At 46.5% G+C, this 15,900-nt stretch overlaps 1 protein-coding gene across 1 annotated transcript in view; it reads left to right on the forward strand.

Moving 5' to 3' along the window:
- The window catches only part of SH3PXD2B (SH3 and PX domains 2B), a 107,058-nt gene that overhangs the window by 42,604 nt on the left and 48,554 nt on the right, over nt 1-15,900 (forward strand). Inside the window, exons 3-4 of the mRNA XM_039460674.2 lie at nt 6,167-6,242; nt 14,350-14,426. Of these exons, the coding sequence (XP_039316608.1) occupies nt 6,167-6,242; nt 14,350-14,426 (153 nt within the window). The remainder of the gene's footprint in view (nt 1-6,166; nt 6,243-14,349; nt 14,427-15,900) is intronic.

Genomic DNA, 15,900 nt, shown 5'->3' on the forward strand with positions numbered 1-15,900 from the left:
CTTGAACCCAGGAGGCGGAGGTTGTGCTGAGCCGAGATCGCACCATTGCACTCCAGCCTGAGAAACAATGAGTGAAACTCTGTCTCAAAAAAAAAAAAAAAAAAAAAAAAAATAGCTACTTGGGTGCTGGTGGCCCCTGGGTTGGACAGCAAGATGTAGAACACTTCCGTCATGGCAGAAAGTTCCAGCAGACACCCCACTCCAGCTACAGGACTACCTGGGCAGTCCTGAGAGGCTTTTTTGCCAACCTTAAAACACAGCCTCACAATCTAATACTATTAAGCCTTAAAAAAGAAGGAAATTAGGCCACATGCTACAACATGGATGGAGCTTGAGGATCGTATGCTAAGTGAAATATGCCCGTCCCAAAAGGGCAAATACTGTGTGATCCACTTACTGGAGGTAGCTAGAGCAGTCAGATTCATAGAGACGTTCTGCAGAGTTGGGGTTGCCAGGCCCCAGGGGGAGGGAGGTGGGGGGAGTCACAGTTTCATGGCAGGACCCAGGGGGAGGGAGGTGGGGGGAGTCAGTTTCATGGCAGGGCCCAGGGGGAGGGAGGTGGGGGGAGTCACAGTTTCATGGCAGGACCCAGGGGGAGGGAGGTGGGGGGAAGCACAGTTTCATGAGTACCGTCTCAGTTTTGCATGGTGAAGAGGTTCCGGATGGTGGTGATGTTTGCACAACATTGTGAATATGCTTAATGCCACTGAACTGTACACTTAACTGTGGTGGAAATGGTAAATCTTATGTATTTAACACAATTTAAAGAAACCATACAGCCTCACAGACCACTAAACGTTATCCCCAAATAACTTTCAAAATAATATTCGATATGGGCAGAGTGCAAGGAGGGGGATTTCTTGCTGAGCATCTGGTGTGCTCCAGAGTTTCCACACGGCACTCATTTGCCAAGCCCTGCTGTGGAGCAGACCGTGTCCCTCATCCTGCAGATGACCAAACAGGCCCGGGGGATGAAGTGTCTGGCCAAGGACACACAGCTGGCATGAAGAAGCATCAGGATTGAACCCCAGGGCTGCTGGATCCCCAGCAGTCATGTCTGTGGTTAGACTCTGCAGCATTTAAACCCAGAAATGCCTCCTCCGATAAATAAATAACACAAAGGGAAGCCCGTCCACTCCTTGGGCCATGCCGATCTGGGTAAAACCAGGTCAGGACAAAGGGCGAGAAAGTAGCTTCCTAAGACCAGGCAGTACTGACCCCTCTGAGGACTGAAAACACAGCAGTGCCGGGGACTCATTGGCTGACATGTACACTCAGGCAAGGACTGCAAAGGAACTCGGAGATTGGAAATGGTCGTGTTAGGGTGGACGGATTACTGGTGCATTCTTTAAAAAAAAAGTTCCCCTTAACGATGTTTCATTGTCTTAACAAATAAAATTGAGAAGGGAAAAAGTAGATAGTGTTAGGCAAAAACCTATAAACCTCTACAATACTCCACAGCTGAGACTGATTAATGGCTCTGCTTTTGAAAAGAAAGCATGCTGTCCACATGTGCACAGAATATTAAACTCACCTCATCTCAGGCTGACTTTAGTGTTCAAATGACACTCTGCAGCTGCTTCAAAGAGTGGTCTTAGGCAAAAAGAATGGAATTTAGACAAAGATGCTTGGGCTGGCTGGCCCACCACTTAGCTGTGTGACTTCAGGCAAGTTCACTGCCCTCTCTGCTCCTCAGTTTCCTCATCTGTGACAAGGGGATTGTAACATTTATTTCACAGGGTTACTGTGAAGGTCACATGAAACTGTATATGAGAGGACGTGTTCACCGTGAACTGTTATAGAAATGTGGGTTGTGATTACTAATTATTATTTAATATTAGTAATATGAATATGACTCCTCAGAGTTACTTAGCAAGCATCTCCTGAAGTTGCCTCCCAAAGCGTTCACTCAGTTGCATTCCTTGGTTCAGTCCTTTTTTTTTTTTAATTAATAAACTTCCGTATTTAGAGAAGTTTTAGGGTCTCAGAAAAAATTGACTGGAAAGTACAGGACATACCCCCTTGTCCTCCCTACTCACAGCCTCCCCCTAGCAACATCCGGTTCAGCCAGTTTTTGTTGAGCACCTACTATGTGCTGGCATTGGAGAGCTCTTGGATTCACAAAAGAAAGGCTGCCTTTTCCAGCAAGGCCCCAGTGTGGCCTCACCTGTCTCTGAATGACAGTGGACCAAGCATTTCCACCTCACCAGGCAGCACTGAGCAGGGGATAATGACTAGAAACCACAAATAAAACCACGTTTAAAATACTGGCAAGAAGGTAGAGAAAAGGGAACACTTCTACATAGTTAGTGGGAACAGAAACCCGTATAGCCTCCATGGGAAACAATGTAGAGGTTCCTCAAAACACTGTAAAGAGACCTACCATGTGATCCAGCAATCCCACCACTGGGCATTTATCCACAGGAAAGGAAATCAATATATCTAAGAGATAATACATCTCACGTTTATTGCAGCCCTAGTCACAACAGCCAAGGTGTAGAATCAATCTAAGTGCCCATCAGCAGACGAATGGATAAAAAAATGTGGTATGGGCCGGGCATGGTGGCTCACACCTGTAATTCCAGCACTTTGGGAGGCCGAGGTGGGTGGATCACCTGAGGTCAGGAGTTTGAGATTAGCCTGACCAACATGGTGAAACCCCATCTCTACTAAAAATACAAAAATTAGCCAGGCTTGGTGGTGCATGCCTGTAGTCTCACCTACTGAGGAGGCTCAGGCAGGAGAACCGCTTGAACCTAGGAGATGGAGGCTGCAGTAAGCTGAGATTGAACCATTGCACTCCAGCCTGGGTGACAAGAGTGAAACTCCGTCTCAAAAAAAAAAAAAAGAGGAAAGAAGAAAATGTGACATGCTTACACAATTGAACACTATTCAGCCATCAAAAAGAAGGAAATCTTGTCATTTGCACCAACATAGATGCAACTGGAGGACATTATGTTAAGTGAAATAAGCCAGGAACAGAAGTTCTCACTTACATGTACAAGCTTAAAAAGTTGATCTCATAAAAGTAAAAAGTAGCACAAAGGATACTAGAGGCTGAGAAGTGGGGAGATAGAGATTTGTAAAAGGATACAAAGTCACAGCTATATAGGAGGAATAAATTCTAATGTTTGGGGTTTTTTATTTTGTTTTGTTTTTGAGACCGAGGTTAGCTCTTGCTGCCCAAGCTGGAGTGCAATGGTGTGATCTCAGCTCACTGCAACCTTCACCTCCCGGGTTCAAGTGATTCTCCTGCCTCAGCCTCCCTAGTAGCTGTGATTACAGGAACCCGCCACCATGCCCAGCTATTTTTTTGTATTTTTGTAGAGACGGGGTTTCACTATGTTAGCCAGGTTGGTCTCGAACTCCTGACCTCAGGTGATGCACCAACCTCGGCCTCCCCAAAGTGCTGGAATTACAGGCGTGAGCCATCATGCCAGGCCAGTGCTACTGTTGTATAGCACTGTGGGATGACTGTAGTTAACAATAGTGTATTACATAGTTTCAAATAGCTGGAAAGAAAACATTGAATAGTTATAACACAAATAAGTGATACATGTTGGAGATGATGGACATGCTAAATATGCTGATGTGATCACTACGTATTATGTGAATCACAACATTACTAATGTACCCTATGACTATATACAATTATTATGTGTCAATTAAAAATTAAATTTTAAAAATTAAAAAGAAACTAGAAAGTGAAAACCCGGATCAGGCACGGTGTCTCACACCTGGAATTCCAACACTGGAAGGCCGAGGCGTGTGGATCACTTGAGGTCAGGAGTTCAAGACCAACCTGGCCAACATGGTGAAACCCCGTCTCTACTAACTATAAAGTTAGCCTCGTGTGGCAATGTGCACCTATAGTCCCAGCTACTTGGGAGGCTGAGGTAGGAGGATTGCTTGAACCTGGGAAGTGGAGGCTGCAGTGAGCCGAGACTGTGATCGTTGCACTCCAGTGTGGGCAACAAAAGAGAGAAAAAAGTGATAACCCAGAGCATACAAAAGGCAGGCAGTAATTAAGATAAGAGATCGACAGCCTGAGCAACACGGCAAAAGCCATCGCTACAAAATACAAAAAAAAGGAGCCTGGCGTGGTGGCACACGCCTATAGTCCCAACTACTCTGGATGCTGAGCTGGGAGGATCACCTGAGCCTGGGGAGATCGAGACTGCAGTGAGCTGTGACGTGCCACTGCACTCCGGCCTGGGTGACACAGCAAACCCTGTCTCAAAAAAGAAGAAATTGAGAACAGAAAAACAATAAAGAAAAATAGTGAAACTAAAAGTAAGTTCTTTGAAACGATACAGATTAATAAACTCCTAGCTAGAGACCAAGGAGAAAAAGAGAGAAGGAGGAAAAAGAAAACCCACAGTTTAAAAGTTTAAAGACTTCTGGGGCAAGGCCGCACATCGCGGCATCTTCCAGGATGCCCGGCCAAGCTGAGGCTGACCCACCTGCCCAGGGCATCCTGTGGCACAGCACCGAAGAGGCTGGGTGCTCCAGCCTGGAAAAGCAGCCCTGTCCTTTTTAATTGTCTAAATAGCATTTCAGCCGGGGGTGATTCGATGCTAATGAAGCACGTGGCCTTCAGTCTCTGGTCCCTGCACTTTGGTGGCTACAGGCCTTGAGTTTCCTGGACAGTCATGTCTTCCTTAAAGGAATGATGTGAGGATGTAATGAGGGAATATTTCTAAAGAACCTAGCCCATGTCTGACAGATGGTGGGTGTTCGATGTATGTATCTCTCGCCTCTCCCACTTCAGGTCCCCCCCTCCTCCCCAGATGCCCGCACCATAGCTGCACATATTTCTCCTGGACTTTTCAAAGCTTCTTTTATTACATGAGAGGGACGGATCTCGAGTGCCAGAGTGACTTTCCTATGAGCAGGCTTTTCACTTTTCACATTCCAACCATAACTCCTCAAGGCCTGAGACTGCCTTCCCATCTGCTTTGATTCCTTGACCCGAGTACTAAACAGGGTAGGTGAAGGTGGTGCTCACACAAATAACCTCGCTGTACAGCAAGGGCATCTTGTCGTCGCTCACTCAGGCCACATGTCCAGCAGAGGTCACTGGGGTCTTTGGACCTCATCCCATGACTGCGGCTAGCAGAGAAGCCAGGCTCTGGAGTGGAGCGTGGTCAGTCCCCAAGGAAGAGGGAAATAGCCCAGTCATCATCTTCCACCCCGAAGTGACACATGTCTCCAGCTCACATGAAACTGGCCACATCCCTCTTCAACGGACTGGGGAAAGTACAAATGTCCCATGTACTCAGAAGAAGAACCAGAAATACTTGACAACAGCATTAATGACTTCTGCGGCCCAGTTCTAATCCATAAAATAACGCTGCAAGTTGGTGTCCTGATGGCAGGCTTAAAGATGAGACCCTAAAGCATTATGTCACTTTCCTGAGACCCCATGGGGAGTAAGCAGCAGATCCTTGTGGTTTTGTATGCCAAATCAGATATTTCACATTAAGTCCTTGAAGCGCCAGAAGATACATTGATGGTATGTACCATAAATGTTTTGTTTTGGGGACTCTGCCCTGTTGCTCCTCTTCCCCCACAGCAGCCTACACCTCCCTCTCTTTAGACCACCTTGTAATGATCAGTTTCTTCTCAGTCCTCTCTCTAGACTATGAATCTTTTCCTTGCTGTACCCTGTACCTCTAGCACAGAGCCAGACCCAAAGCTGTCTGTTGAGCCAACCTGGGGAATTCTTTCTGGGTCAGGGGAATACAGTTCTCTCGTAAGCGTAAACCTAACCACATTGATTGAATATTAGTGATTCATTCCTTACCTCAACCCAGCAATTCTCAAAAAACAGGATGACCTGCTGTCCGTGAAATCCTGGTGGCCCTGAGAGTATTGTTCACGTTTCAGATCCTGTGGATAGAGAACCCCGGGAAAGCCAGGAATGGTCTCTCTTAACTCTGAACCTTCACAAATCTGGCAGCTGTCGATATAAACATTATTTTTATGGAGTTTCTAGATCCAATTGAAATTGCCTTTCCCATTAGCTTGGGTTTCTGGAAAGCTGAATGAAGTGAACTTTCTGTATGTCACATCACATATTTCACATCCTTCCTTTAAAAGGTCCGAGATGTTGTTTATTGTATTATGAAAGGTTTCTGTTATTGGTGTTTTCCCCCCTATTTAGATGCAGATGTTGGACAAATTTCCCATGGAAGGAGGACAGAAGGACCCGAAGCAGCGGATCATTCCCTTTCTGCCAGGTAGGTGAGATGGGTGCTCTCAGTCTGGAACACTGAGGACTCCCAGACCCTTGGGACACTTTATCAGCTTTTCTTCGTTTCTCAGGGGACCCCATCCCACTGACCAGAATCTCAGCCATTTGTAGAAATTAACCCATTTATGCCAGAGGTTGCAATTTTTTTTAATTTTTGCGTGAGTGAAAAAATCAGACCTTAGTGGTGACCTTAAGCAGTAGGAGATAAATAACTCCCACATACTTAGCATTCCAATAATGGAACGCTAAGCATAAGCAGGTTAATGACTAAGTACTTGGGTTTTGACATTAGAGGCTATACCATTTACTAGCTGATGAATGACCTTGGGAAAACCCTTTACCTCTGGGATCCTCACTGGCTCCCATCTCTAAAATGGGAATAATTCAAGCTCAGTAAGTTTTTTTGTTTGTTTTTTGTTTGTTTTTAAGACGGGGGTTTCACCGTGTTGGTCAGGCTGGTCTTGAACTCCCGACCTCAGGTGATCGGCCTGCCTTGGTCTCCAAAGTGCTTGGATTACAGGCGTGAGCCACCACGTCCGGCCTCAGTAAGTTTTTGTAGTGAGTGCTTTCTGTTTCTATAGCTATGGTATTTGTTTTCTATTCTTGCATAACGAATGACCACCAATTTAACAGCTTAAAACACCCATATATGACCTCACAGGTCTGTGAGCCAAAAGTGCAGGCAGAGTTTTTAGTCCAACTGGGTTCTGCTCAAGGTCTCATGAGGCTAAAGGCAAGATGTCAGCTAAGCAAGCTCTTATCTGGAACACTTAGAGAAAAGTCTGCTTCCAGCCTCCACATAGATTGTTGGCAGAGCTCAGTTCTTCATGGCTACAGGACCAAGATCTGCTTCCTTGCTGGCTGTCACCCTCTCAGCTTCTAAAAGGTTCCCGCATCCCTCATCACAGGAGCCCTCTCCATCTCCCAGCCAGCAGCAAATCTGACTTGGGTTCGGATCCCTCTGACTTCGGCTTCTGCCACCAGTCAGGGAAAGCTGTCTGCTTTTAAGGACTCATACGATTATTACCTGACTAATCCAGGATAATTTCCCTCTTTTAAGGTATAAGGCATATGATAGCTCGTCACATACACAAGCTTTGGGGATTAGGGCGGCACATCTTTGGGGCATATTTTAGAAAGTTTATGAACCTACCTCACACAGCTTACCGGGTACCACACCAGCTGCTGTGCAGTGTTTCATGCAATTATTCGTAGTCTCTGTTCCCAAGGCAGTCAGTCTCCATCCCCCCAAATTTCTTACCAAAGAATAGTGTCATGGCTTCAGCTCAAAGAGAGGGGTTACCCTGGCTGGGCACAGTGGCTTACACTTGTAATCCTAGCACTTTGGGAAGTCGAAGTGGTTAGATCACAAGGTCAGGAGTTCGAGACCAGCCTGGCTAACATGGTGAAACCTCATCGCTACTAAAAATATAAAAATTAGCTGGAACCAACCCAAATGCCCATCGATGATAGACTGGACAGGGAAAATGTAGTACATATACACCATGTAATATTATGCAGCCATCAAAAACGATGAGTTCGTGTCCTTTGTAGGGACATGGATGAACCTGGAAACCATCATTCTCAGCAAACTGACAGAAGAACAGAAAATCAAACACCGCATGTTCTCACTCATAGGCGGGTGTTGAACAATGAAAACACATGGACACAGGGAGGGGAGCATCACACACTGGGGTCTGTTGGGGGGAAATAGGGGAGGGACAGCAGTGGGGTGGGGAGTTGGGGAGAGAGAGCATGGGGAGAAATGCCAGATATAGGTGACGGGGAGGAAGGCAGCACATCACACTGCCACGTGTGTACCTATGCAACAATCTTGCATGTTCTTCACATGTACCCCAAAACCTAAAATGCAATTTAAAAAAAAATTAGCTGGGTGTGGTGGCGGGCGCCTGTAATCCCAGCTACTCAGGAGGCTGAGGCAGGAGAATTCTTTGAACCTGGGAGGCAGAGGTTGCAGCCAGCCAAGATCTCGCCATTGCACTCCAGCCTGGGCCACAGGGCGAGACTTTGTCTCAAAAAAAGAGAGGGTTACCCAAGCCAGCATTACTGCTTCAAGTATAATAATAGCTCCCTATTGCGGGCTAGTCACTGAGTGCTTTACATTCATTACCTCATTTGGTCCTCAGAGCAGCCCTGCATTGTAGGTATTACTGTGCCCATTTCACAGATGAGTAAATTGAGGCTCAGGGAACCTATAGGCCCTTGCACAGATGGCAAAACTGGGATTCAGACACAGGTATGGCTGGCTCCAAAATTCATGCCTGGAGTCAGACAACCTGGATTCCAATCCCAGCATGCCCCCCTCACCAACTCTGTCACCTTGGGTAGATGACTTCATTTGCAAATTGGAGGTAACAATGGTACTAAAATAATGAAGTTGTTATGATGATTATGTAAATGCCTACCAGGTCGCTAACAGCCATCAAGCACTTTGATGATTTTTATGTACTGAAAATCAACAGTCTGACAATCACCCTAAGTCACAGATATTTAGAGCTGGGTGGGCCCTTGAGATATTTTTTCAAGGCCAGGCACACACCTGTAATCCTAGCACTTTGGGAGGCCGAGGTGGGTGGATCACCTGAGGTTAGGGGGTTGAGACAAAGCTGGCCAACATGGCGAAACCCCTTCTCTACTAAAAATACAAAAATTAGCTGGGCATGGTGGTGGGCACCTATAATCCCAGCTACTCAGGAGGCTGAGGCTTGAACCCAGGGAGTGGAGGTTATTGTGAGCTGAGATTGCACCACTTCAGCCTGGTCGAAAGAGCGAAACTCCATCTCAGAAATTTAAAAAAAAAAAAAAAAAACATCTTTTTTCAGAGAAGGGAACAGGTTCAGAGATGGTGGGGGACTCCCTGGGTCACACAAGTCCGGTCTCCCAACCACCTAGTCCAGGACATAGTGGGTTATTCAGGTATTGCCACCATTTAATGGGTTTAGAGACAGGGCACATATGTTTGCCAGGCCGCCTCTGCTGGGAGAATCCTTCACCTAAAAAAGCTAACATTTGTGGTTCTTCCACTGGCAAAGTATACAACCATGCTGGAATTTTCTTTCCTGCTGGAAAAAAACCCAGCTGGCCAGCTGCGACAGCCAAATGTCAGCGCTCCAAAGCGTGTGCTTCAGAGTCAAACGGACCAGCCTGCAACCTCCAGCAAACGACATCCCCCTCTGAGCCTCAGTTTCCACATCTGTTAAAAACAGGACAGTGACCCCTACTTCACAAGATCCAGTTCCTGGCACATAGTAGATTCTTGGTAAAGGCAGAAACAGGGTCCTGGGATGCTTCTGGAATCTCTTGGTTTCACATGTTAGAGACCTCCTTAAATGACCGTTCTGGATATTCAAGGTAAACTGGACTCCAAATGTGGGGTTTAAAAAAAAAAAATCAAGAAAGGAAAGGAAAGCAGTGATTTCTAACTCTTTACTGGATAAAACGGCAAAACCAGCTCTGGAAAACTAGCCAAGACAGAGAAGAACTTGAGCCGACCCTCTCCCAAGCTCTTAAAACGCTTTCATGGTTGCGTAACCCTTCTCCACCAAAGAACTAATCAAAATGCCCTTCCCAGGGACTTGGTCCCTGCTCAAGTCACCCACTTGTGGCTTGGAGAGGTCCCGCTGGGCCCCAGGACCCCAGACCACCCCTTCTGAGCCGCCTCTTAGCTTTTCCTGGAGGCTGAGGGTGAGGCCAAGGCAGGGAAGCACAGAGAGGCGCCCCCTCTTCTAGGGTCAGTTTTCTGCCAAGACTGCCGCGTCAGCAGAACAAAAGCCGGTCTCATGTTAGCACAAAGGCAGGGGAGGGGAGCAGCCTGCACAGTTTTCCATCCCAGCAGGAGCTGGGGAAGCCAACTTGGCAGAGGATGCTGCCTGAAAAATAGGAATTACAGTCTGGCCTTCCTCCACGGTGGAAAACAAAAGCCGACCGTTCCCACCAAAGGCCTTGCTCGCCTCTGAACACCCTTTCCGCTCCAGGAAGGCAGCCGGCTCCCCCTCCTTCCCCAAGATGCTCTCAGAAACACCTCACGTCAGGCCCAGGCCAGGGCTGCTGCCCATGGCACCTCACCAGGGAGGCCGGGCCAAGGAGGTGCTGGCTCCCGTGCCTACCACTGGCCACACGGTTCTGCCCCACAGCCAGGACCTGAGCCACAACTCGGGCTCTGCTATGGATAAATGACAAATTAGCCCATAGGGGGCAGGTTTAAGAAAGCTGGGAGTGCATGAGTCATCTAAAGTCTAAAAAAAAATAAGAAGGAATTGCCCCTTTGCAAGCACCTACTAAGGGCCACCCCTGTGCTGGGTATCATGGAGATGGCCTCTAAGAGCTAGGGACTGCTGTCCCATTTCACAGATGAGGAGACTGAGGCTCCGGAAGGTAAATGCATTCCCCAAAGCGGCGCTGCCTGGGGTTGGCCAGGGCCTCACTGACTGCAGAGCCTCTCCAGTAGGCCCCGGGGCTGCCACAGGGCATCCTGCCCTCATCGCTGGCAAGATACCAGACATGCGCCCAGAGATTCCCATCTCACTGAGGTCACACAGGTATAGGAGTGACACTTTTGTCCTTGTGTCACCCCCTAGGAAATGCTAAGTGCGCCCGAGTCTTCCGTTCCCTCTCAGCTCCTGTAGACCGAGCCCTGCGTGGATCCTTACCTTTGGTCTCTAGTCGGGGGCAGCCTCAGGACACGCCTGTGCCTATTGCCATGGGCCAGTGCTGTCCCGTGAGGTTGGAGATATTCTGAGCCTGCTCACGACCTTTTCAGTAAGATGGCTATACACCCACCCTCCACCCTTCCTGTTTTCCAGAGGAAAAATTTTCAGAAGGGGACCAAAATATCTTTTATTAGGGACCCCTCTCCCATTTTGAGACATAAATTCGAGTGCAGGGAGCATTTGCTGGGTAGGATTTCTCTTCATAGGCACACATTCTTTGTTTTTCCTGAAAGCTGAGGACATTCCTGGGGTTCTATATTGCAAGTAGTTCCACCTACGAGGACAATAAAATGGAATGGGGAGTATCTGATTGTCACAATGACTGGAGGTGGGTGGGGTTGGGAAGGCTACCAGCTTCATCTGGATTTGGACCAAGGATGCTAAACACCCTAGAGGGCGGGGCCAGTCCCGGGAAGCATTGCCCCACCCAAACTCCAGCAGGGTCCCCTCCCCTGCTTCTGGGAAACACCAGCTGTGGGCACCAGGAGGGCAGGCCACAGCCGTCTTGCTCCCCACTAGCCCCAAAGCATGGCACAGAAAGGGCTCACACGGAGACTGGACCTGTTCAGTGAGTAAGATCATCGGCTCCAGGGAAATCCAGTTTCAAAAACCCTCCCGCTTCACTGCCTCATTTCCTTTTTTCGCTAATGACATGAAAATTTGCTGATTCTAAAAGCAATAAATGTTTACAGCAGGAACTGAGGAGAAAGTGTAAAAAAGAAAACCAGAATTCTCTTCTATTCCTCAAAGACAAGCACTTTGAACTCTGTGAAGCTGATTCATCTAGATTTTGTTTGTTTGTGACAGAGTTTTGCTCTTGTCTCCCAGGCTGGAGTGCAATGGCACGATCTCGGCTCACCGCAACCTCCACCTCCCAGATTCAAGTGATTCTCCTGCCTCAATCTCCTAGTAGCTGGGATTATAGGCATGTGCCACCATGCCCAGCTAATTTTTGTATTTTTAGCAGAGACGGGGTTTCACCGCATTGGCCAGGCTGGTGTCAAACCTCTGACCTCAGGTGATCCACCCACCTCCACCTCCCAAAGTGTAGGGATTACAGGCGTGAGCCACCGTGCCCAGCCTAGATATTTTTTAAATTGGTGAAAATGAGAGAGAAAAGAAGGCTTTCTCTATCTCTTTTTTTTAAATTATTATTTACCATGTCTACCTAGTTTCCAAATAGTGTCCTTTGGCACCAGAGAAAGTTGTCCAATTATTTAAAATGTTGGATTAGCCATATGGTCTTTTTGGGTGCAAACCTCCTTTACTACTTTGCATTGCCAATCTTCAAAAGTCAGTAGGGTTGTTTTTCAGCTTCCCTTCCAGTTCTGTCATATTATGAAAATTCTGACTGTACTAACCGTTTTTGTTTTGTTTGTTTTGCTTTGTTTTGAAAGGGAGCCTCACTTACTCTGTCACCCAGGCTGGAGTGCTGTGGCGTGATCTCAGATCACTGCGACCTCCACATCCTGGGCTCAAGCGATTCTCCTGCCTCAGCCTCCCGAGTAGCTGGGACTATAGACATGCATTGTCATGCCTGGCTGATTGATTTTTTTTTTTTTTTTTTTTTTTTTGGTATTCTTAGTAGACACAGGGTTTTGCCATGTTGACCAGATTGGTCTTAAACTCCTGACCTCAAGTGATCCACCTGCCTCGGTCTCCCAAAGTGCTGGGATTACAGGCATGAGCCACCGTGCCCGGCCCTTACTAGCCTTTTCTATGCCATCCTATCCCTGCTCACCCAGGCTTGATCTGTGGAGACAGCCGTCTCACCAGAAACCATCTTAGATCAATAGTAATCTCTCCTTACCTTGCCAGGCTCGTGACCCAAATTCGTCTTTTTAACCAACATCCTAGGACCAGAAAATATAGAGAGCTCTTAATAGGTCTCCATGCTGTGCTCTCCAGAGCAGCTGTGGTCTTCCCACGCCTTCCCCTTGACCTACCCATAGAGTCCCCCTGGTCACTTTGCATGAGCTTGGTAGAGGTGCTTCTCTCCATCCCCCGTGTCTCTGGCCCTTCTTTATGTCTTATTTCCGATTTCCCCCACCTCCGACTGTGGTAGATCCAGGATGGTGAGCCAGGTGATCTTAGTCTTTAGTTTGTATGCTCCGCCTCCATCTCCCAAAGAGAGGATATTCTATCTAGACTCTGAGCCCACTGATTTGCTTTAAACAAACGTCGCCCATGATACGTCAGTGTCTTGGATATTTCCAGAGATCTTCAGTGGCATCATGTGTATACCCATGTTTTCCTGTGACCCACATTCTCTACCCATGTGTCATACTGGTGGTTCATAGCCCCATGCCCCAGAGTTTCAGATGTCATAAAGCAGGTAGTTAATACTGGGTGAAACAGGACTCAAAACCGTTCTCTTACAGACACTGATTGGGGAAGGGACTGAAGGGATCTGTCATCTTTGTAGGTGGAAGCTACATTCAGACATTTATCAAACATTAGTGTCACCAAATGGACCGAGATGCAGTCAGTTCCTATCCGTGCAGCGCATATGATAGGACTGGTAGAAAGGGAGGGGGGAAGGAAGGACGAAGGGAGAGAGGGAGGGAGGGAGGGAGGGAGGGAGGGAAGGAGGGAAGAAAGGAAGGAAAGAAGGGAGGGAGGGAGGAATGTGCTGTAAAATTAAAAAGAAGTGCTTTTTAAAAATTAAAAATAAATTTTAAACTTAATTAATTTATATTTAAGTATATATTGTATATAAATATTAAATAATTAGATAAATTTAAATAAATTCTTTTAAATTAAAATTTAATTCAATAAATTTAAAAGACGTGCTATAAAAATGAATAATGCGAGCAGTCAGAAAGAGCCAAGAACGCTGAACCTGTGGGATGCGTTGCGCGGGCTGTGTGCGCGCCGAGGGGAGGGCTCAGAACGGTCGAGCATGGGTGCTTAGGGAACATGAGGAGAAAGCAGAAGGTGAATGAAGAAACGGGGGAAGGAGACGGAACTATTGCTAAGGGCATGTCTGCTTAGCCACTGTCCTGCTCGCCCGGTCAGAATCCTGGAGTTGGACAGCGCCTCGCATCCTTGGGTCCAGCCTTCTGCATCGGGTGGGAGTGGCCGCCTTCCACAGTGGTTTTCAGCCTCCCTTATCTCGCCAAAACCTATTCCATGGATCCGACTCCCCCAAGCTCTTGAGCTAAAGCTGTGAACGGGGGTCAGGGGACCTAACGTGGGCTCATCCAAGCCCCGCGGAAGTCCAGCAGGGGTACCTTCACCACAGTCAGGAATTCGGGCACCACTCAGACCTGCCTTAGACACGGCCACGTCCACACGCTCTCAGGTTGCTGAGCGCTTGTCCCTGTTCCCTGACAACACTGTCCTTGCTCTCATCTTCTGCAGGTAAGATTCTCTTCAGACGAAGCCACATCCGGGACGTGGCTGTCAAACGCCTGATACCGATTGATGAATACTGTAAGGTAAGGCTGGGAAATGCCCACACAGCCCTCCCTGTAGCTGTATTCTGTTTTCTTTTCTTTTTCTGACTATGAGATGCTCACTGATAAAAATTTATGCAATTCAATGGAATGTAAAGAAATCAGGGGGGAAAATCATTAAACCGAGAGAGACAACAGCTGTTAAGGGATTTATGTATTTCCTTTCCACCTTTTCTTTATGTGCATTTCTTAATGATGTTGAGACCATTCAATATTTGTTATTGTATCTGTCTTTCTCTTTTGCCCTAATTCGTATATGAGAATTTCCCTTCTATTAAAACATCCTCTTGGCCGGGCATGGTGGCTCACGCCTGTAATCCCAGCCCTTTGGGAGGCCGAGGCAGGCAGATCACCTGAGTTCAGAAGTTCAAGATCAGCTTGGCCATCAGGTTGAAACCCCGTCTCTACTAATAATACAAAAATTAGCCAGGTGTGGTGGCACATGCCTGTAGCCCTAGCTACTTGGGAGGCTGAGGCAGAAGAATCGATTGAACCTGGGAGACAGAGGTTGCAGTGAGCCGAGATTGCACCACTGCGCTCCCACATGGACAACACAGCGAGAATCTGTCTCAAAAAAAAAAAAAAAAAAAAAAAAAAAAAAAAATCTTAAGCCTACTTTTAATGACTGTGTAGTATTCCGTTATACATGCATGCTTCAGAAGTTATTTAACTAACCCCTTTTGTTTGATGGTACAGCAGCTTCCTGTCCCTTGAATGTTCTAAAAAACAAGGGACCTGCCTTTTGGTTATATTTCATTCATCTTGAGGCTACAGTCAGAACGAAGCATGTTTTTATTTTGTTCAGCAGCTTTTCTTATCTTTGATATTTATTTCTCCAACTTAAAATCACTAGCAATTCTGATAGGAGAGGGGTAGGAATAGCAAGAAATGTTTCTTAAATGGAGGAGTGAACGAACTCCGCCTCAAATCAGGAGCAAAGCAAGTATGTTCACCCTTACACGTCTGTTCTACGTTTTACTGGGGCACTAGTCAGTATAAGCACAAAAAAAAAGAAAGAAAAGGCATTCAGTTTGGGAACGAAGGAATATAACTCTTAACTCACAGATGACACGATTCTCTATGTAGAAAATCATAAGAGATCATCAAAAAAATGCTAGAACAAATAACTGAGTTTAGTAAGATCAGGATAAAACCTCAATATACAGAAAACGGTTGTATTTCTATATCCTAGGAACAAATAATCCAGAAGTGACATTAAGAAAACAGTCCAACTCCCAATAGCAACAAAAATAATGAAATGCTTAGAAATAAATTTAACAAAGGAAGTGCAGGATTTATATACTGAAACTACAAAACATTTTAATAAAATTAAAGAAGATCTAAATTAATGGAGAGACATTCCATACTTATGGGTTGAAAGACTCAATATTGTTAAAATGGAACTCCTCCCAGAATGAATCTACATATTCAATACAATCCCTGTCAAAATCTTTTT

This window comes from Saimiri boliviensis, chromosome 20 (assembly GCF_048565385.1).
Source record: "Saimiri boliviensis isolate mSaiBol1 chromosome 20, mSaiBol1.pri, whole genome shotgun sequence".
Lineage (NCBI taxonomy): Eukaryota > Metazoa > Chordata > Mammalia > Primates > Cebidae > Saimiri > Saimiri boliviensis.